The sequence below is a fragment of the Chaetodon auriga genome, chromosome 12 (genome assembly GCF_051107435.1).
Source record: "Chaetodon auriga isolate fChaAug3 chromosome 12, fChaAug3.hap1, whole genome shotgun sequence".
Taxonomy (NCBI): domain Eukaryota; kingdom Metazoa; phylum Chordata; class Actinopteri; order Chaetodontiformes; family Chaetodontidae; genus Chaetodon; species Chaetodon auriga.
In genome coordinates, this window is record NC_135085.1 from 5520414 (window position 1) to 5544191 (window position 23778).

At 42.0% G+C, this 23778-nt stretch overlaps 1 protein-coding gene across 5 annotated transcripts in view; it reads left to right on the forward strand.

Moving 5' to 3' along the window:
* astn1 (astrotactin 1) overlaps positions 1 to 23778 on the forward strand; it is a 361427-nt gene that overhangs the window by 88995 nt on the left and 248654 nt on the right. The window contains exons 5-8 of one of the 5 annotated variants that reach the window (XM_076744683.1): positions 459 to 608; positions 14439 to 14588; positions 16337 to 16486; positions 20967 to 21134. In XM_076744683.1, coding sequence (XP_076600798.1) covers positions 459 to 608; positions 14439 to 14588; positions 16337 to 16486; positions 20967 to 21134 — 618 coding nt within the window. Of the gene's footprint in view, positions 1 to 458; positions 609 to 14438; positions 14589 to 16333; positions 16487 to 20966; positions 21135 to 23778 lie in introns of all 5 variants that reach the window. The other 4 variants (XM_076744682.1, XM_076744685.1, XM_076744686.1 and 1 more) reach the window with 4 other exon arrangements.

Below are 23778 nucleotides of genomic sequence, written 5' to 3' on the forward strand. Positions count from 1 at the left end.
AAATCCATTCTAGTTGTGCAGGTATTTCAGTCTGGATCAAACGATTGGACAGATCAACATTGGCATCCTTAAATCCAGCACGTAGTAGGCTAAAAATATATGTGAGGTGTTTCAATGTGGTATTTTTAAGAGGGATTTTTCCTTCAGGGATGCTATTACAGAAATCATGTTGTTCATCTCTTAATATCTGCAAAAATAGCAAATGTCATCCTCTGAGATGTAAATGCTGTCTGTATATTCCCTTAACGAGTTTTAATTTCATGCCAGCTTTTCTCCCTCTGTAATTTTGGCTGTTTGACTTCTCCCCCAGTAAACAACATGCTGGTTGTGTTTTCTTAGCTTTGCTATACTCTATGCTCGCTACACTGTGCTTTTAAAGCCTCCTGCACCCAGCCAAGAACAACACATTCCTCCAGGCGGCTGCGTCTTCATTTGTAATTATTCCCACTTCTCCACAGTGAGTGACAACACCAAGCTGGCCCTGATGAACAAATACAAGGACAACATCATCGCCACCAGCCCCATCGACAGCAACCACCAGCAGAACACCCTGCTTCCACACAACACCTCCACCAGCCAACGCAAACGGCTCTCCAGCAACACTCGTGGTGAGTCACCCTCTCCCATAGATTTAGCCTTTGACAGAGAATGGAAGAAAATAGATCAGCAGCACTCCGTGAGTCTTCCCACCACCAGCAGGAACAAGCGGTACGTGGACACGGCAGTGCACGGTGTAGCTACATTGTTTCATGCTGTGACGCTGTGGCTGTCTGGTGACTTCAGCGTTGATGATTTCCAGATTTTACTCCAAATTCGATGATTTAGTGCTTTTTTTTGAAACCGTTTTATTGCACACAGGTCATTGAAATCCCCTTGTGGCAGACAGACCTTAAAGTCAAACTGAAATTTCAATTCTCCTCACACTTTGTGTAAGGGAATGTGTACAATCATGATATCAGAGTGTGTGTGTGTGTGTGTGTGTGTGTGTGTGTGTGGGGGGGGTTTTCTGTTTTTCAAGAAGGGGATAAAACAGTTTGTGGTCATATGAAAGTCTCTAACACCATACTGTCTACACAGGAGGCAACGCATTAGCAGAGCAGCAGCAGCTTCAGTGTCCCATCTGTGTCCACACAGGAGGCGTTCAGGGCACGCTCAGTATTTATTGTAGGTCACCTGTGTTTTGACAGCACTCAGTCGACGTAGCTCTGCATCCAAAACAACAGTAAATAGACTTTTGGCCTAAAAATAAACTGTAGGTCGCGTTTCACTCCAGCTTTATGTGCGTAAATGCATAAATTCTTACATGGCCCCAGATTGGGTGATTCCGAGTTGCTTTAACTTTCGATCACATTGTCAAAACTCGCAGTGATGGACACACAAAAAAAAAAGGTCCACTGTGACAGAGTTACTGACAGGGCTGTCAAAATCACAGATAGGTAACAGCATTGGACACCAACTGGTTCAAATCCTCATGGTAGTCTGTTCAAAGCCGCCTACCATTACAGTTTTAATCAAATAAATACACAAAGCACACAAGCAGCAGGGATACACTGATTTAAATTTCAGTTTGACTTTTAGGTGCACAGGCTGCTGCCTCATGCAAACGCTTAAATCTAATGCATAGTTCTAAGTGTTTCTTTGCCCGCCCCCCTTCCAAAAATCTACTCTAGCAGAGGCCAGTCGTTGCCAGTGTGAAAATATTTCAGTAAAAATGAGGCATGATGTGAAGGCATTAGGTGCTCCACCTGCAGCAGCATTGTGATCAATGCCCAGCTGCACATATCTTTTATCTCCAAATGTTTATCTTTCACAGCTACATAGCAGGCAAGAAATCACGGCGAGTCACAGAATGCCACCCCACAGGTTTAATCATTGACAACATCATGAATGCCCTTTGGAAAACTCCCAAGGACCCAGAGACATTTTCAACTCACTGGACAAAGGTTATCAATAATACAATAAAGAATACAAGCCCGTGTTAGAAAAAGTTAAATCAGGACACATGCGGTCTGTGAGGATAAACCCGGCGTTATAATCCATGTTATCCTGAGAGATGAATACGCTTTGAAGAATGAATCAGGAGAAACGTTAAGTGTGAATGTGGTTTGAATGTGAAAGCTAAAACACGTTCATCCCTTTGTCTTTTTCCTAACATCATTCAAATCCTATTTCTTTCCATATTCCATCCATAGTGCCTTCTGTACGTGATTCATTTGCATGAACTGCCGTCTTCATCCTGAGCTCCCATCTCTCCTCATGTTCACCTCTGCCAGTACAAGTCGTGATTGTGTAGGAGTTGTACTGTATGCGCTGCTCAGGAGATTGGGAAAAGAACAAAGGTTACAGTTGATGAAATGGAGAGACATTATCCCATTATGGTAAACAAGAGAAAAAGAAGGCAGCGACATTTTCAAAATGCCAATTTGGAAATTTTTAGTTGACCTCAGACCACAAATCACTTTCCTCCACACTTGGCTGCACGGATGCTTTATTCTCCGCCCAATTAAAAACAATGCTGTGGTGTTCGTCGCCGTGGAGACACTCCAGAAATAAACTCTTTTTTTTTTTCTCAAAGCAAAAAGAGTACATAGCACACAGTATGTAAGAGGTGTTCTCCAAACTGTCTTGAAGGATTGTAATTGTGACGCTGCGATGCGAGAACACAGCGAGGTATTCATCTGTGCGTTTATCACAGCCACCTCCCACCTATCTGTTGTCACAATCATCCCCTTTAAACCCAACATGACTCTTGGAACATTTAGAGGAAGTTCAGGTGTTCTTTCTTCCTGCGGCCACCATGGCTTTGCAGCGATGCAGCCTCAAATCAGAGAAACGGGATTTCATCAATAATAGAGGGTGAGAACAAACAGCCAACAGAAAGCGGCACTAGGTGCTGCTGTCAGCTCTAAATGGCGATGTCGGAATATTAAAAACTTGGCAACATGAATTCAGTGACCTGCAAACAACACAGTGATGTTTACCTTCCCAGCTGGCCTGAGAAGCTGTCTACCAAAGTGATGAAAGGGTCAAAAGGTCCAAATGCTGCGCTCAGACTGACATTAGTGCTGTGTCAAAAAACAAACAAACAGCAACCCTCCTCATTACTTTGAATGAGATCACTGTGTTGGCACAGCGTGGATTCTGACACAGAGGGGCGCTGGCAAAAAAAAATATATATAAATAAATAAAAATCTCGTCATGTGGCAGTGTCGATGCAGCGTTGATTTCTGTAAATATGTGCTTATTCTGAGTTTGACTATTCTGTTCAAACTCAGTACTCTGAGACCTGTGCGTAGGCCTGATGCACAGCATCTCTGCTATATAATGCTACATATCTCCTCTTTTGTAGTCCAGCACCAACTTGAAAACATATCTGTGTTTACAGAGTAATCCAGAGGATGAAGGTCTGTTGTCTTCCTTGAGCAGTCCTTGTCTCGTGTCTGCGTCTTTATCTCCATCTCTTCCTCTGACTGCATCTGTGAGAGTCTGTGAGAGACAAACCCTTGATCTGCTTTGTTCTCTCCGAGCCGGTCCACCCACTGACTCTACAGCTCCACACTCGGAAAAAGCGGAAAGGCCGCCTCCTAACTAATTCAGTTAGATTTTCTTTATTTTGACTGCAAGAATGTTGAATATAAAGCCAGAACATAACAGAAGAAAACAATCCCTGCACACTCATTATAATGGCTGTATCAGTTGTATCAGCTTGGTATATAGAAGGATTTACTTCCTAATGCATTCAGCTACGACACACACACACACACACACACACACACACACACACACACACACACACACACACACACACTTGAAACTTTACTGCTTCCAGGTACAGGTTAGTATTCTCCAAAGCCAGCTGCATACGAATGAGGCGATCTAAGCAGGCAATTAGATCTGCTCCGTGCGCTTTGAGTCACTGTTGTTGGTGATTCCAGTCCACTATTTTCATCTTTGTCATAAAATATGCACAGACAGAGCTATTGTTGTCCTCAGCGGACAACTTCTGTGCATGTGTGAGGAGGAGGCAGGTAAGGTAATGACTCTTTCCCTTCTCGCTGAAGATGCCCTAATGCCTCCCTGCACTTCATATGTCAGCACATTTAATGGACTCCAGAGCTGCTTCTAAAGCAACTAAAAGTACCAAAGATGCCAAATGGGAGAAAGCGATGTCAGAGGGAGTGAAGGAAGCGGCCCCAGACCTGCAGGCCCCCATCAGTATTTCATGATTATTATTGCTGAGCAGGTGTATAATTTATTCCTAATTAGCTGTGGACTATACAATATAATGAAGTCAATGATGTCTAAATCAGAGGACAAGGTTAATGTTATGGTAGAGTTATTGTACTTCTGCGGAAGTAACGAGGATTGCTTCCGTCAGTAATCATGTATGGTGACGGTGCCAGGGGAAAGTTAGGAATAGACAGAGGATGTGTTTTTGGGGTGTGTTGTCACAGGATGAAAATGATGTCTCTGAAGGCCCATTCGGACTGGATTTACGTTTGCCTCCTGGGGCGGCGGCGAGATTTTAATCCTGTCCTGGGCAATTTTTCCCCCCCGTCCCAGGAGCAATTACAGCTGCAATTACCTACTATTTTTCTGTCAACTGTCTGGTCCTCCTGTAATTTAAAGCCTGCCTTTCCGCATGAAGACCTCCTTCCGTTTTTTTATCGGCTCGGTGTGAAATTTGACCTTTGTGTGAAAATGGTGTCGGAAAGGTTTCTACGGATCCTACAGATGAAACATGCTAACACCAACCATGTAGCCCTATTTGGAAACCGATATGACGACAGGAAAAATGAAAGCCATCAGAGGAGCAAGGCCCTGTAACGGCTCATCAAATGGGCTGTTGAGCTTGAGCGATTCTGCCAAGAAAAAATGGGAGAAACATCCAAAAGAAAGGTGTGCAAGCCTGTGGGATCATTTCCAAGACGATTGAGGCCGTCACTGCTGCCAAAAGTGCTTTAACCAAACGAAGGGTCTGAGTACTTATGGAAATGAGCTATTTCAGTCATTTATTTTCAATAAATAAACAAAACACTCCAACAGTCTGTTTTTGCTTAATCAGTATGGAGTATTGTGTGTAGACGGATGAGACAAGACATCCATTTTAAAACTCTCACTTGCGATAAATATCAGAATTGAAGCTAAAAAGTCACACTGTAATGTGAATCACATCCAAATGGGACTTCACTGCAGACATTTTGACTTGACTCGGAATGCAAAGTCTGTACTTCGCCCCTCTGATTGTAGTCCGTCGCTGCCAGGAAAGAAGAAACGTGATTGGCTGAACACCATGCACTTATTAGCGTGAAAGAAAAGATGAAATTTGACCCAAGTTTCCAAGATCAATAAACTGGTTTATTTGTGCCAGCTAGCAAAGAAGGCCCACTGGCTAACATTAGAGGTAACTTTGACTTCATGCACAGTGTTTGTTGGCTGCACTCACACCGGCTGCTGCTTAATGGAAGCCTTCAGTGATGGTGACTCGCTGTGTTTGTACATGTGGTGCCTCCTGTGGTGTCCGTAGCTTGTGTGATGGCTTTGCGTCATGTTATTTTTTTTAATGGTCTGGGTTTTGTTCTGTGCTCTGAATACTTGCAGTTAAGCTGCTGATGACACTTCTTGTTGTCATTACATTTTGTATTTTATTAAATGTTCGTCTATATGGAACTTTTCACAGTAGACACTTCGCAGTAGTTAAAAGTTGGCTGTACGTTAACAATGGCTCTAATGTAAGTAGTCACATTAGAGGCCTGTCATGCAACAGCTGAAATATTTTGGCAGCTTAAAAATGTGTTGTGTGTTTAATTTCCTTGTTACAAAAATTAGTGGTGTATTTATTTGTTCACTTATTTCTGTTAATATCATATGATTTGTTTGCTCTGTCCTTCAAGTCAATAGAATCAATTGAGAAGACCAGCTTCCAAATGCTCAGCTGACACGCTGTACAGAGGATAACTAACCTTTTCATCTCCTGTCGGTGCTCCTCTCTTGGTACAGGCTCTCTGTACCAAACTCTGCTGTGTTGTCTCTTCTACAGAATTCTGTCTTGCTGTTTGATATTCAGTTCTCTATAGAAATCTCCTCTTTTCTCCCACCAAGTATGGAAATGCATAAATTCAGGTTTATCTTTCTCACAGAGCAACAGTTTTCTTTTAGGTTGATTATTTGCACTCTGTCACAGGCCTTGCAGTAACACTAATTGGCATGACAACAGTCTACCAACATATTGCCCTGTCAGGTCTCCGAAGCTGAGATAGTGGCTGTTTGCAAACTTATCACACCCACGCATTCATTTTGCATATATTTTGCAAACTTCTATAATCCTGCAATAAAATCTTTCCGTTAATGTGAAAGAGAAAATATCAAGTAGTATGCGGCTTCCAGTCGCTCACCTGGAGGGCTGCTGGTTTGAATCTCTGCTACCCAGATGTGGACCAGTTCTTCAAACCTGACATGTACGTATGGGACAATGGTACAAAACTAAAAGAAAATCCACAGCTCTAAACCTCTTTGTGTCAAGTGGGATTTTGCAGATAGATTATCTTTTGCTTTTTACTGCTTTTGCCATTTGTGTTATAATACACATTAGCCATATTACCATAAACATGTTTTTCTACGCATTTTGAAGTATTGCATTAGAAACGGTTGATGGAAACAGCAAAACACAAAACAGCTTCTTCAGTTTTAACACTCACTCAAGGTGGTGGTCAAAAAAAGAGGCTTAATATTGCTTCATGGGAGATGGAAACACCATTTCTCATTAAGTTCTGACGTAGCCAACATTTAACTCCCATCACTGATGAGGTATGTCCAGCTGCTCTGAGGGAAGAAGAAGAACAAAAAGAACCCTCCTTCTTCTTCTTCTTCTTCTTAATTGGCTGTTGGCAACCAACCATTGTGGCCCATTTTAACTTGCGCCTTTTGGATTTAACTCGTTGAGACCTGCAGAAACCCTCACTAGCAGCAGGCTAGACCCGCGTTATGGTCATTCATACCTTCATTACCTTCGGTCTTAATGTTTATTGGTAATGGTTATGTTTCCATCTACTTTCATACGCTGCTCTTGATATCAGTGCTGTTGTGGTTTCTTTTGCTGTGACGCACTCGTGCTGTTGAACTGTTTGTTTATATGTCCACTTCCTCTATCAGGGTAGATTGTCATTCTGGTGCCATTACCCTCTCTGTCGCTCGGCTCTAGCACCCTTCCATGTTTATAGAGTTGTGGAGCACTGGACATAATGACTTTTTGAGGTTTATAAGAGCTACTTGTGCCTGCTGTGCATGCTGAGTTGTGGGTGAACATCCTGCAGTGAATGTTTAGAGAGGCCTTTCTTGTTCACATGGCAGCGTTGAGCGCAGCACCTTTTGGCTCCTGTTTAAAAGCAACGGTTGATGAATACCTGCTGTGTGAGATTTAGTTTTAATGCCTCAGGAGACAATTTAATGTTCCTGTCTCTGCCAGGCAGGGACACACCATTATATTTTAAGTACCATCCTGATAGAAGTGTGAGGGTAGTAGGAGACATCCCTGTTACTATGATGTAACTTAACTACATGTAGCCTGTGGACCTTGTGACTACAGGGACTTTTTTTTTTTTTTTTTTTTTTTAAATAATTGTAAAAGCACTTCAGACTAATTGAAAATGTTCAAATTTTGTTCTAACCCTTCATAGTCATGTGCTAATGGAACCTTTTCATATTGAAAAAAAATGTGATTTTGACTTTGATTGCGTGGTCTAATTGTTATTTGAATGCATTTCAGCCGCAGCTCTGTCTGTGAGAGGTCGGCTAGCACTCACCTTAGAAGCTGCACGTTACATTTTGTCTTAACTGCTGCCGAAAATACTTTTCTTCTCGTACATCACACAGGGAGACATGCTGTTTTGCACTTTGAACCATTTTAAGTTATTCCAGTGTAGTACTATTACATTGTCGCCAACACTTCTTTCATGTTCCCTCTTCTCTGAAGCTCACGCAGCCTCAAAGCTGTCCTTGACAGCTATGCTCTATTCAGGTGCTCAGAGAGCTGCTTAAAAGGTCCATTTCCTCTTGTTGTGAGCTTGAAAATTCTAATGAAATATCTCCCAAATAGCAGGTGATTACTTTACTTGCGTCATAAGAGTTTAAGTTACAGGTTTTTGCTGGTTTATTAGAACTGAGCACAGACATGAACTTAAAGCCACTTTGTGTAGAGTTTGACATTTTTCAGGGAGACAGAAATGAATGAGCAGAGAATTATATATTAGACCAAGTCTGCCCTAATTTTCAGCCGGATTGCCCCGAGGATTCATGCTCTGAGGACCATGAATGTTTCTCCCAAACTTCATGGCAATCCATCCAATAGCTGTTGAATCTAAATCCACTTAAGAGTCACCAAAGCAGTGGACCGACGGATGGACAGGACCTACATTGCCACCCATAGAGCCTTGCTGCGAGAAGGGTTAAGAAATGACCAGATCTTGCTGCTTTCAGCATATTAAATCTGTAGCTTTTCTGCTTTTCTTAGCTTGATCCATTGACTGAATCCTTTTTCAACCATTGGTTGGACAAAATAAACAGTCTGAGCTGTCCAAGCTTATTTCCCACTATGTTTTCACATTTTCTTGATCAAACAATTTAACCATGAATCAAAACAAACATTAGTCAAATAATCAATCGTTTGAGTTAATAATTTCAGCGTACTCAAAGTCAGACTGAGCAAAAATAGATTGGGACTGACACAAAGAGCAATCATGGGCTCCACAGCCAGTTAAAGTTGGACTTGTTGGGATTGAGTCATTTACCCAAATGAAGTGAAAAGTCATTGTGTTTTGTTTGCTTGTAGACTCCACACAAACTGTCCCATTTTTCGAAATGATGTTTCTGAGCTCCTGTCATCGATCCTACCTGATGTGACAGTTTCTTCATACTGGCTGATTTTGATTATGTTTGTTGCTGCGTCACTTTAGCTCAGTTAATGCCTTCGACTGGGTCTGTTCTCCCACTGGGCCCACTCAGTTTGAAGGACAGACTCTGACATGATCTGTATCTCAAATCAGGACGGCGTTCCTTCTTCTCTGTAAAGCCAGTGTCTCATTTAGAGCAGCAGGTTTAGCCCATGAGCTTTCTTTCCTCTGAAGGCTTCATCTCTATAGACTCCATCATTTGACGTATACAACCCTTGAACTGGGACATGCAGTAATGACATATCAACAAATGGACAATGCTTAATACATCCATTTGTGGCCCAGAAAGACAGACATGCTCTCAAAACACAGCAAAAGCACACAGCCGTTGTAGAGAAGCAGAGAATCTCTGAAAGGCTTCAGTTCTTATTTCCCAGCTGGGTACTGTCGGAATAAAATCTTTTTTCAAGCAGAGGATGAAATGTCTACATCTGTCTATACTCTGCCAGCCTCCTTATGGAAAACCCAGCACATTGTCACTTACCGCAGCAGCGAGAGGAAATTGAAATTATGTTTGATGCACAACAAAGACGGCAGAACATCCAGACTCACGCTTGCTGTAACACTACTGACTTTTAATTTGATTCTGCGGGCACAAAGCCTGTATACAGCACAGAGTATATCTTTATGACAGGACTGAAGCTTCTCTTAAAGTATCTCTTTACTTTTATTTGTTGTCTGATTAAGACTAAGTGGCTCGCCTGTTCAGCTTGCACTACAGTTATCCAAACTGTAATAACATTTAATATTCTGTAAATGCACACATTACAAGTGAGTTTATTACAAGACGAGGGTATTTTATCTGTGCAGCAGGCTCCAGATCAGCTTGTACATTACCTGTCATAAACATATAAAATCCTTTCTCATCATTTCCTGCTAAAAAATAATTTTTGGGAGGGATTTGTTTGTGTTTATTTATGTTTCCACACTAGCATTGCCATTCTGCCATTCGCTCAGTCCACCACTGGACTTAAACATGATGGGTGATTTTGCCTTGTTTGATTTCTGAATATGAAACTACACTTGCACAATCACCATGTTTACATGCTATCTAGGTTCCTTACAAGCCCTGATGTGTAGTTACTTTTGATGAGGCCCACGTAAGCTATGATGTCGCCTATGATGTAGCTTCAGTGCCTACACATGTACCCACTGTGGCTCCTGAATGCACAAATAGCAGTACAGCTTTAAAGTTAAAGAGTAGAACATCATGCTGGCCTGAGAGACAGCAACATCCACAGCCATAAGTCAGACATGACATAAAAAAAACATCAAAATCATCTCAGAGGAAACACATTTGTTTTTCAAAAGGAGAATGCTGTGTAGGAAGAGCATGATGTTTTGGTCTCACATGTAATTATACTGCCCCTGCATGATGGATATTTAACTAAAGTCTACTTTATTTTGCAGTTTTTTGGGGAAATATTGTAAGTTTGGAGAAGTCGCTGATCACCGCATGGAGATTTCATTTGTGGGCATTCCACTGCAGAGTTTTAACAGCACGCTGAATACTCTTCCAGAGGACTTTGTTCCCTGCCAATAAACATTCCTGGGGGGAAATTGTGTGGTGAATATTGCTTTATTATTAAATCAGTCATGTGAAATGCTGAAACAATGGTGTCATCAAAAAAGCCTTCCCACTTGTGAAGCAAAGCAACGCCAACATCTGTGCTGTCAGATAGTCATGCCTGCCAATACTGTTTACATTATGCATTCATATCGTCAGTGCATATTGTTCTAAAACCAACAATATGAAAAGCTGATGAAGCTGCTATCATGAGAAAGTCCTTCCCACAGTTCGTCACATCGACATCGCTGCCAACAGTGTTCTCATTCCCCTGTTTTTTCGCAGGGATCTTCTCCAGTCTAATCAAACGCCGCGTCTTGGTTGGGGATTTTTAAAGCTCTTGTCACTGAGCAACGTTAGCATGAATTTTATTTTGGTTCACATATATCCCACTGAGGCTGCAAATCTGTGCTGCTTTGATGGATTTTCCCGCTCACTTTGTGATGTGAACACTTGTAAGACAAGCTTCAATACATGCCCTCTAAATATAGCTAATGCCTCTGCTGAAACACACTCAGCCGAAATGCGTTATAGACATATTGTAAGAGCAGTTTGTTTATCAACATCAGCTCTCGTCCTTCAAATCAGACCAGTCAAGCTCCATTCACTGCTGCTTTTTTCTTTTTTTTTTTTACCTTGAAGCAACAGGGACATTTATTATTTCACCAAAATGCACAACACATATGGATTAAATGGTATTAAATGGGATTGTTCTCCATATTTCAATGCAAATTTCCCCCATTTCATGACGGCCTGTATATTTGCACACTCAAAAACAAGAGTCATGTTGTCCAGCAAAACACAGCCAAGTATGCATTGTGTATGTTCAGCTGTTCAGTCTTTATGTTTTCCATTTCACATACTGTTCGTGTGTCATCCACCTTTTTAAATGGATTCACTTTTGCAGCCTCCTGAATGCCGCTTACCCCATTTCCTCCAAAATATTCCGAAAGATAAGTAACTAAATTTCAGATCAGACCTGTAGTGGTGCCAACTGTGCTCAACAGAAAGCTGCCAAACGCTCTCATGCCCAAGATGCTCAGTGTATTTTGAAATAAATGAATTTTCATAGTAGTTCTCTAGCAGTCAGTCAGAGACTTTGGAGCCTTTCTCAGTTATATTTCATCATACATATTCAATTTTGGGTGTCGATTGTCTGACTGTTGATGAGACAAAACAAACAATATGAAGAGCTCAGAGGTTTCACTATTCCCTGAACTTTTATAGAGCAAATGGTTATTTAATTAAAAAAGAATCAATGGTTGAATCTACAATGAAAATGAGCTGCAGCCTTGATATTGTATTGACATTGTATGAATGAACAATGTATGCATGAGTAGAATTATAAAATATATATACTAACATAAAATAGAGTGTCAAAGTTTAAGCATAACTTGATTGGATAGAATTAGAAATTAACACCACTGGAAACTGTGGACCAGGCATCCGTAAAAGGTACGTGTTTCAAATGTGTCCCTGAAATACAACATGCAGTAGGATGTTGTGGGAACAAATCGAGGCAATAGAGAGTAGAGAGAAGCTGATTGGTTGGAACAAGAGGATGAACCTCATGACACTAACGCACACACACGTGTCATGGATGCCTTTAATCATCCATTCCAGTCCCATGTAAATGCGCCTCAATCATGATTGTTTAGATATTTCTATATTGAGAGATGAGGGACCAGTGTTTCCATGGAAACTTAGTGATTCTCAATGGATAGTGATCTGTGACAGCAACATTTCAGGGGCATATAAACTGAGGTTGTTGTTCTAATCGAGGTGCTGTCTGACGTGGTAAGTTGCCCCAAGTTGTAGATTCAAAGTTACAATAAAAGCATTTTGAAAGCAGTGTGACCACTTTAGACAGAAAGGAGCAACAGGGAGCCAACATTTAGAAGACGGCTGATTGTTTTTTAGGCTGCTGAGATGTCGGTGCCCCAGAGTTGAACCTGAAATGGGGAAAGGTATTCTACGACAGGGGAACTTTTCAATGAGGAGAATCCTGTTTGGTGTTCTATTTCTGAACCCTTGTCTTTTTTGATGTTTTTGAAATCAGTGACAGCAGCCTTCCACATGATACTACAAAGACAGAGAAGTGGTGAAATAGGCTGCTTTAAAGAGATGCTTTTTGAAAGATAACAGAATAGTACCTGGTATAACAAAGGAAGCACCCACTCACATCAGGTAGGGGAATTAATTAGCTTATTCCTGCAAGAGATTGGTGGCTCTAACATCTTGGCCAGTCAGTGGCTACTTGGCCTCTCAGTCGTTAAGGAGACAGTGACATTTTTTACCTGCATTTGTTTCAAGACGTGGCTTTGTGGAGAAGTTTATACTGTGGCAAGAAAGAGGCTACATACAATTGGATGGAGCATGCAGCTAATATGATACAGTGGTGTCATAGGTGTCCGTTTGCATACCAAAGGTCACTGAAGTGGATCTCTGCTTAAAAGCATCTTTACCTCTGTGTCAAATTCACTGTTTTCTACCGAAATTATGCAGTTTTGGATCTGAAAATCAGCTGTTTTAAATCCTTTGTCCTTAGCCACATAATTTGGTCTCAAATTTTGTCTTTGACCACACGTGGACATTTTCCCCCTGCGCTTAAAAAACAATTCCGTCCGCATGTCCTTCACTGAACAATACATGTCCGTACGCATAGGAACGCAATCACTTAAATGAGCATGCCAGGCCTGTAGGTGGCAACAAGGTCTACATCAAAGATATGTCAAATACCAGAGCAGAACAAGTGAGCTTATTTTCCTTTGGGTTTGAGTAACTTAAAAACAAAACCAGTTGTAGCTAATAATTCATTTTTTGCAGTATTTTAACACTGTTCTGTCACATGACCTAGTAGTGCTAACCCACCCTGAACTAACTTTACATGGATACACAGAAACTGGAGTTCTGACATGGTGTTCTTAAAAAAAAAATCTCAGTTTTAGTGGCCTAAAACTCAAAATGCAGAGGAAAATGTTCATTTAGCAATATTCATGTATACATGTGGTCAGGGCTTCATACATAACTATCGAAGCTACAGCACAGCACTGTCTTAATTAATGAGGAGTTAATGAGAAAAACATTACATTTTGTATGCAATTATCCAACTTTGAACCATCCATTCAAACATTCTAGAGTCTCAAATGAATGTCTGATCTTTCATTATTGACTCCTGAAGCCACTTTGCGTACAGCACGTAATGAACGGCTCATTCTTTCTTATGTGTGTCCGAGTATAAACTCCCATATCCAGCTTGATTTTTCCTGTTATTATATCGCTTCTCTTCCATTGTGAGTACTTACAATATCCACTGTGAAGGTTTCATACGACAAGGCAAACCTTGCAAATCTTAACGAATGGCTCAAGGTGAGGAGCGATTTGCTCAAATTGCAGTCCCCCAAGGACTTGTTCAGCAACAGTCCATTCAGATAGCAAAGTAAGCACAGATCAGACTCAACAAGATGCATTATGTTCACTTCTGCACCCACACCCGCACGTCATAGCTGGTCTGTTTTTAGTCCATTCAAGGATCTGCTGTTTTCTGATATACTCCTGTTGGATAAGGAACTGAGACGGCTAAATCCAGACTTCTCTGTAATGTTACACCAGTATGCTCAAGGGAAAAAAAAAAAAAAAGAAAAAAAAGTTGTTTCCAAGCGTTTCTTTAATGTATGATGCCGTGAACTTTCTGCTGGGCTTCGATATCCATTAGCCTACATTTCAATTATTGATTGAAGGAAACTCTCATGCTCTCTTTCCACACGGAGTCCAGCAGTGGCTTCATCTTCCGTTCTGGGTTTTCCTCCCATCCCTGTGAGGCCAACTTCAGGGCAAATCCCCCACTGCTAGTCCAGAACTTTTTTTTTTTTTTTCCCTCATTGTAGGTGTATTTTTTATTTCTTTATGTGTGAATCCAACAGCGGGTTCAACTTTCTTGAACCCAGACGGGGACTCTGGGACGGAGGCAGACAGCGAGCCTCAGCTGGCCTTTTACACCGACCCAAACCGCAGTCGCCGCCGGAGTCGAGGTATGAGAAATGGTAACGCCAACAGCGCGTGGGGCTCAGGGGGTAAGGAGGACTCATACACCTACAGACAGTTTATCCCGCCGCCTGATGGTATTACCATCGCCACGACGCATGACAAGTAACCTTTACACTGCATATAGCAGATGGATTGCTCCAGTGTTGTGTGTGACTCCTACAGGACTGTACATAGAACTTGTGCATACAGTGTGCTGTGTATATAACCACATAAGTGTGTGTAGAATGTTTTAAAAGTGGTTGTGAGCATGTATCACTGATCTCAGTGCACCTGCATACAGTCTTGTTGACTGAAATCAAACAAGACGATGAGATCAAATGTTTTTAAGTGCAGATTGCATCTTACAACATGAAAGACAGTTTGAAATAATATTCCACGCAAATATTATTTCCGAGTAGGATCCTGTGCAAATGCTGTCAAAGTGAAGTGGTGCAGCATGCTTTATCTGTCCGCATGCCGTGTCCTTGCAGCTTTGATGTACAGTAATGGTGTGTGGAAGAGAGACATAGGGAAAACATAAAAAAAAGAAAATAATAAAGAGACAGTGCCCTCAAAATACAAGCTGCTGTCAGAAGGCGTTACGAGCCTTTACAACACCTCCGAGCCAATTATTCCTCCGTCATGTGCACAGGTGTCACAAACACAGCAAAGCCTCGAGAAGTGTAGCCAACACCTTTAATTAGGGCAGGGCTTAAGAATAGAATAAAGCGGCTGCAACACTGCCCTAACAATGTTGTCGAGATCCAGAGGAAAGGATGATTCATGAGGCATGACGGAAGTATTTCTTCCAAGTCAGAAGAATGAGACAGCAGATGACAATATTCCCACTTTTCACACATTAGCCAAGTGTATAAACATGTAAAAAACCAAAACTTTAAAGAAGGATGTAAAAAAAAAAGGTGAGATTATGCACCACATCCACTTTCTGGGTGAGTTACTTGATTAAATAAACTGGCTTTCTACATAATACGAGAGGTCAGCTTTCTCTTTTGGCTTTTGTGTAAAGGATCGCCTTGGGCAGCTCTTGAAAAAGAAAGTTCTGCCAGAGTAATTTAAAAGTGACAATGTAATTTCGAGTTATTCTACCCGTGAAAAAATAGCCACTTAAAACAGAGTGTGAGTGGCTTTTTTCAAGGTCACTGTGATTGTGATTGTGTGTGTGTGTGTGTGTGTGTGTGTGTGTGTGTGTGTGTGTGTGTGTGTGTGTGTGGATGTGTGGATGTGTGTGTGAGCGTGTGCACGTATGCATGCCCCTGTGGGTATGAGGTCACGTTTAACACTTTCTGTGTTGCACTCTGGAGTAAAAGAGATAAGGGAAGCGTTCTCGCTCTGGCAGAGAGGGAGAGCAGAGGAAAAAGGGAAGGTTGCAAAACAACCTCTGAACCATTTTTATGTAGGTCCATGTCTCTTTTTTTTTTTTTTTTTTTTGCCCACATCCCAGCGTGGATGTTAATACCCTTCAAAGGTAAACCTTATTTCTGTGCCACTGAGCTATGCCCGAAACCTCCCAGAGGCTTGAGGTTTTTGATCCAAAGGTCCTTTTCATGGGCGCTAAGCCCATTTTTTGGCTTGTTTGTAAAATTACTCCCTGTGTAGGAAGTGTGTGTGTGTGTGTGTGTGTGTGTGTGTGTGTGTATGTTTGTGTGACTGTCTTGCATGTAAGTTTATGGTATGGAGGGGTTGCGAGGGAGTAAAAAGCCATCACTGCTTAACATATCTCTCTTTGCTGTTCCTGCCACTCCCCTCTCCCTCTTTGTGCGTTTATTTCCAGCAGCAGGTTCCCCGCGGAGCCCCATCAATAAGACCACCCTGACTCTGATCAGTGTCATCAGCTGCGTGATCGGCCTGGTTTACTCCTCTCACCTCTCCTGCAGCCTCTCAGTTCGGGTAATCCTACATGTGCCGGAGCACCTCATCGCTGACGGTAAGGCTTTACACCAGCCTCAGATTGTGGATGCAGCTTTTCCACACACAACTCCGTGGTCGCTCAAAGCCCCGGGGGGCTGAGCTGGCATTTTTCTGCCGCTCTCCGGGGAGTTCAGCTCGCTGTATCTCTCAAACCAAGTGCCTGCGCTTTGCAGTCGGGCTGCGAATTGCTTGGCTCTCTCAAAGACAAAAGGTAAATGCCAGGTCGACCACCCCCTCCCCAGCTTTTCCATGTGAGGCCACACAGCAAATGTGCCCTCAAAGCATCGGAGCACATTGAGGCCAGGTCGTGGTGACCACCCGCAGCAAACCCTCCATCACTCTTCCCCTTGTACTTTCTGATACGTTGAACCACCTTGCTAATGAATTTCAATGTAGCACCTGCAAAAAAAAAAAACAAAAAAAAACCGCACCACAGGGGCCAAGAGCTGGCTCCTGCTGGCTCATTGGCATTTTTCAGCTGTCACAGGAGTGAGCCGGCAGTCCAGATATATTATAGACTGTGACTAGGCTCACTCATCTATCATCTGGAGGTCTGATTTGATTCGGAGCGCTGCTACTTTCCGGTGGTATACGCTGGCCTGCCAGGGAGATATTAAAATTCCAGGGAGGCGTCCAGGGAGGGAACTTTGAAAGGAGAGATGAAAGATGGCGAATTCGCCTGTTGAATTACAAAACTGGGATCGATTTAGAACGTTTCCATAAATGTCTCCACAATCTCATCAGACTTGATTTGATGTCATGGTGAATCAGATGAAAATCTGGATTCTAGCACTGGGGAAAGAAGCTATTAATGCCAACAGCTGCGCATGTGTCTGCCTTCACATACAGTGAAGAGAAGCACGGAAACGTAGAGTCACACCTTTCTCCTTGCCTTTCACATCAAGGAAAGTAATCATGTGGAGATGTTTGTCTGCTCACGCTGGATAACAATATCTGCTGCTATTCAACACACACAACAAAGACAGGACAAACTTTTTCTGTCTTGGAGCGAGTCTAAAATAGAATGTGTCTGAGGCTTATCATCTCAAATTGTATTCTGTTGAAATAGGATTTCTACTACCCTCCGTGTCTTGTCTGCAACTTGTCAAAATTGCATTTAAAACTATCTTGGGTGTCCCTGTGGCCCAATGGTCTAAGGTGCATAACGTGTCCACACCGATAGCAGCTGGGGACCTCTATTGCCTGATCTAAGACCGTCATATTTCCAGCCTGCATGGCCATTTGCCAGAACCTCAAAGGTTCAGTCACTCAGTGGCTCATAGGATGTTGAAAATCCAAACTCACAGAATGGTAGGCAATGTTAGGGGGCCACACGGAAAGAACAAAAACACCTTCAGCCCTGCAAGGCAATGAACGCGCCAAGAGTCTACTGCCATGCTAATGGCTAATGCTAACATGAGCCCTCTAACATGCTAACACTGCCAGTACTGATAATACTGATATTTAGCAGGTTTGCAATGTTGGATATCTTAGGGTAGCCTGCTAACTTGCTGACATTAAGTAAATTACCGAAGGGAATGTTGTTCACTTTGCAGGGACTTAGTCATAAACTAAAAACCTGGCCAAACTGAAATGTTTCCCTGACGATGGTCCAAAAGTTGGATGATCACCAGAGTTATTACAATCCATCGTGAGTTGGATATGAATATCTGTACTGGCCAACCGACTGACATTACCATACCTAGAGCCACGACACTGAAAAGCATGAGTCACGGTGATCAAAAGAGATCTCTTCATTAAATTATTACAGCAGAACCACTGAATTAAACAGAAGACTCATATATCTTCTGGCCATGAGTGGTGGCACTGAGTTGGGGTGAGGGATAAATTCCTGCTCCATCTTTCATTTTGCATGGCTTGCATTGACTTTCATGGAAACAGCATTCTTATAGTAAGAAATTTAATGAGCCACTGATGATGTTTCCTGTCTATCTCTGCTCTCAAATACTGAAACCAACAAAGAACAATAATGTATGTTTGAGCCAGAGACTTCTACTCGTTGATATCTGTGAGATAATGTGAGATTGCTAAACTTCTGCATAACAGCCGTATTTAGACCCTGACTGAAGCGCCGCACTCGGTACTTAAATGCATGATTTAGCCGTGTGCCCACTCTACTTATTCTAGCCCTGGAAGTCCATTCGCACATACGTGGCCTCCTGTGAAATTCACACTTCAGGTGATGACGACTCTCCGACTCAAGTTGGCTCCAGTTTCATAATCTTTTTTTGTCAGAAGTCAGTTGGTGGCTGATTATCTTTTTTGCATACATCCACAAAGCTTTTCTGTTTGATTTTAGAGTCCATTTCATGATGCAAAACCAAAAATATTTCACACCCATGGTTGCCAGAGACATCAGATATGTAAAATGCACCATAAAAACAGAAACTTTGCTGATTGGAGGCTTTGGAAGTTTTTCTAAGCAATATTATGACTCTCCACAATTAAGCAAACAAGAAGTCTGCGGCCATTTGCAGTGTGTGCTCTACTTTTAAAGGGATCATCAAAAGGGATGGCACTAACTAGGGCACACAGAGCTTGCCAAGAACTCATTAAATATGCTTGGGTTAGCGAATGCCCAGTGCGTCCCATGTTTGCAGGGCCTTCGGTCAATGAGTGTTGCAGCTAAATTACAGAGATCACACAGTGTCCGGCTCTCAGTATCAGGTATTACAGTGACACCTGCTGTGCCCGGTGATCAGGGTCCTCTGTCTCCCAGTGACAGACTCTTTTGTGTTTGCTTTTTTCTTCTGGTTGGTTGAAATTCAAGTTATTGTATGTTTTTGAAAACTTGCTTTTTCGAGGCAGTTGCAAACTGACTTCAGGACAGGTTTCATAGATGAATCTCCCTGGTTCCCTACAGTAAATTATTTGAGCTGCTAAGCGTGTGAGAACCCACTCTTCATGTGCAGTGAATGTAATGAAACTGATACCAACTTTAAAATGAGTAGTATTTTCAGATAAAACCGACTAACATGCGGCCCCTCCTGCTCCACAATTTACCTCAACCAACCAAATGCCTGATATTTGAAATATGAAACAGTGCAGCTTAACAACAGTGCCAAGATTCTTCTTTTATATTCACCTCTCATGGTGGCTGAAGCTCATGTTGGCTAATAAATAGCATGTAGCTAAAAGGGCCCTTAAAGGATGTCTGCAGATGCAGACGATGTGTTGACCTGACACTGGAACGCAATCCCACCACCACTTTATTTACGTCACTAAGTGCAACAAATAATATATGCATGATGCTTAGAGCGGAGAAGCACAATCTGTGTTATTAAATGACTGTAACTTTTAGCTGTTGTTATTAGTTATTATTAATTAAATTAGTGATTATACAAAGGTGTCGAGTGACATTGTTGATACGGTTTCTGCAGAGTAGCATGCAGACCTTCAACTTTAACCCAGTTACAGTCACTGGGACATGCAGCCAATTAAATCTGTGTGCCATCATCCTACATATAATTGAATCAAATGCACACTATATGTAAAGCCATTGGCTCAGCAAGAAAAACATGAAAAGGAGAGAGCTCCATAATACAATTTCCCACTGCACCGATGGGAAGGACAGAGAAGACAAGGTTTATCAGCCAACCAAACAGAAGCACACTCAAATGCTTTAATGCATATATTCAACAGACCAAACCGCACCGACATGTCATTTGTTTATTTATGACATTGTCTGAACGTTCATCATTCGAATCCTTGCGTATATTTACCTAAACACTATGGAAAATGTGTGTGCACCATTCCATTTTCTTCACTTTTGCCTTCCTCCTCCTGGTGCTTGTATTTGGCTGCAGGCCAGCAAAGTGGATGCAGCTGGCATCCTGTGGTTAGCGATAATAAGCAGCACAAGTGTTAGTCTTGTTATTCTAGATGTTGTTTCATTAAAATGTTCCTCAGTGTTCGAATAGTTTTTATCGTTTAATTCTGTTGCTGTCAAGGTTTGTTGTCTTGGCTGGATCTCACCTCCTACTTTAATGATATTAAGTAATAAGCAATCTTTTGCAAATATCGCAGCAGACATTGGGAAGGTTGTTTGAGGATTTCAGTGCAGCGTTTGTAGGGTTCAGGTTCATCTTGAAGCAAAATGAATGCTCAGCTGGTATTTTTTTCATCAAATATTTAGTTTTTGCTTTTATCAAACCATTTTATTTTGAGGGTTTTTTTAATACTGAGGGTTGGGGTTGTTCTCACCTCTAAAGTACCTCACTCCCCATTTCAGCTCAGAGCAATCAAGCTCTGTGCTTGCTCTCTTTAAGTCAGTAGAAGACATTTTGGTTGCCGTTATTGCCCTCCTTCTAATTCTCTCCTGCTTTCCCACCCTCCCTCCACCTGTCATCTGTTCATTCACTCTACACGTCCCCTTGCCTCCTTCCCCACCCGTCCTTATCTTCAACCCTCCATCTCTCTTCGCTCTGAATCCTTACACTCTCTCTTTTCACCCCTCCTCCCTCGGTCCCCTTCAGGATCAAGGTTCATTTTGCTGCAGGGGAGCCAGTTGGACGCCTCAGACTGGCTGAACCCGGCTCAGATCTTGTTGTACTACCAGCAGAATGCCAGCGGGCCCTGGGTCAGTGAGCTGTGTGGACGACGCCTCCTCGACCCTTGTGAGCACCAGTGTGACCCAGAGTCAGGTGAGCCCAGAACACAACATAAACAAGTATCACCCCTGTACTGTGCAGGGACTGTTACCATGGCAACCTAATTAATTATTAGTTGATATGAGCAAGGTTTCAGCTTTCTGGCTTGACGAGCTTTAGTCACTTCCATGGACAGTACAGTTAAGCTACAGTCGGTAAAACACTGGCTTACTGTTTTATGACTTAAACCAATCATCCATGGAGACAGAGACAGTTTCATTTTTCTGTAGTTTAGCTGCTTTTACATAACAAATTACGACCACAAGACTATCATCAGCTCAACTTATGGAGCGTGTAATTCTACCATCCTCTATCAGAGGAAAGGTGGTGAGATACAGAAGGAGTTTACCTAGTATGATGTTCTGACAACCATTGGTGTGGCTTTATTTCTGAGTCTTTTCTCATCTTGGCACCCATCGCATGTGTAATAAACAGATTCTTTATTTCTGCATGTTTTCACCTCTTGTTTCACTGTTCAGTATGCGTTCATTGTTCCTGACGATCCGCAGCTGATCACCTGCGTCTCCAAAAGCCTGAGTTAAAGATCACAAACCCTTTTGCATTTGTTGGTCTAAATCTGTAAAAAAGATAAATATTATTGGCAGTGAAAACTACACAAAAGCCAAATGATCGAGGTGGAAGAGGGAAAAAAAAACTGTAACAGAGAATAATCATCTGCAATCAGGGTGCAGGTGGATATTTTTACAGTGAGAGCAGACAGTGATTGTACAGTGCAGAGCTTTTTCAGTAATGACTCCATCAGAAGTCAGCTAACACACAGTGGAATGGTAGTGGTAGAGAATGTGGCATACAACAATGAATGCCCCACCTTGGCCCCTCGATACAATAAAAACTGGGATTTTTTCATTTTCCTATGAACTCATGCCATGAGAATCAATAGAGGTTTTTTCCTAACATGAAGTCAACACATAGGGGCTTTAAGGGGACTTTGTAGGAGGAATAAGAATTAAATGCTGGAGCTAGGTTTGTCTGACGTACTACCAGAACCAAAACAGTGACCCCAACTTCTCTTGACATGTCATCGCTATCACATTCATTTGTGTGTAACAGCTAAATGGATTTGGTATGTTTTTAACGTGAAAGGCAGGAAAAAAAAAACAGATCAAAATTGATGCGGCTGTTGATATAAAATAACAAATTTGTGGTGAAGAGCAGAAACAGATGAAACGTCTTAGAAGTCTGCCCATGTGAAAGTTATTGGCAAAAAAAAAAAAAAAACGAAAAAGAATTTTCCCATTGTAGCATTATCGTTCTTTCTTTTCTCTGTTGCAGCAGTTCGGGGTTTGTGATCTGTTCAGTTCATCAAATGTTATCGCTGTAATTGGAAAGATTCTACATTCCACCGTTTTTTATCCTTCAAGGCCACACAGTGTAGAATTTTGGAAAAACAGTGAAGACTGGGAAGCTCTGTCTTGCTGCATGACAAACTGAGCGGACGACTGAAGAAAGGAGGTGCTTGTGTGAAGCTGGCTTAATGATAACATTATAGAGCACAGTTTTCTCTATTCACTCGTTGTTGCTTGCCAATTTGCTATCGTCGGAGACAGAGGGGGGGGCTTTCTAGATATTGGCTTCTGTGGAGCCCCAGTCCTGCAAAAGGTCTCCAGAACTTGCAGTCTTTGTGTCCTCACCAGTGAATCTTCTAGTGACCAAAACAGTCCGTCAGTGGCTGTTTAATTGTTGACAGGTGTGGCTACGATTATGGTCAATTGTACTGCAGAGCCTGGAAGGGAAAAAAGATAGCCTGGAGCACTCGACCTGGTTTTCTCCAGGGGAGCTGTCTGCACAGCTCATCAATTAATTAGCATGTCTCTGCTGTCAACTTCATTTGTACTCTGGATAACAGCAGAAAGTCTGTCTATAGCGTCAAGTTTAAAATGGATGGATTTTGTGAGCAAAATTTGAAAATTAAATGTACTTCATAGATAAATTCATTATTGCTGTAATGCAGATGAAAATGAGCATGTGCTAGAAAAACTTTTGTGTGCTAAGATTTTGCAAACCTTAAAGAGTAAATGCCAACTTGACAAAATGTGATCTCCTTCATCCAGCTGCCTGGCTTAATTGGGTTTGCTCCTGCAGCACAAGTTGCCACTCAGCTCTTACAAACTGCTGTGATATGATTGTAAAGCCACGTTAAGCATGTGGTAAGGTGGAGGGTCACTAGGATGAAAAACATGATGAATGTACGTTAAAAATGGCTTCAGGAAACAGCATCAATACAACATCCCTAAAGGCTGTAAACAGTATAACTGAGGCAGTGGATCTTTTTATTGATCTGTCAAAGGCCTTCATTTGACCATCTTATCATGCAGCAGCGGCTGCTCAGTATTGGACTGTCTGAGCAGGCTGTTGGCTGGATTGAAAACTCCTCTCTTAAAGGACACAATGTGTCAGATTTGATAGCATTTCCTTCGGGGTACTACGTCTTGTATCAGGGATCCCCCATGGTTCGATTTTGGGTCCACTTTTGTTTACTATCTCAGGTTGAAAATTACAGGCCAGTTTCACTCCTCACTTTCCTTTCCAAGACTCTTGAGCTTGAGTCTTAAATCAAGTCTATGAATTCCTTTCTGATAACAACCTGCATGATTCCAGCCAGTCCGGTTTCAAACGC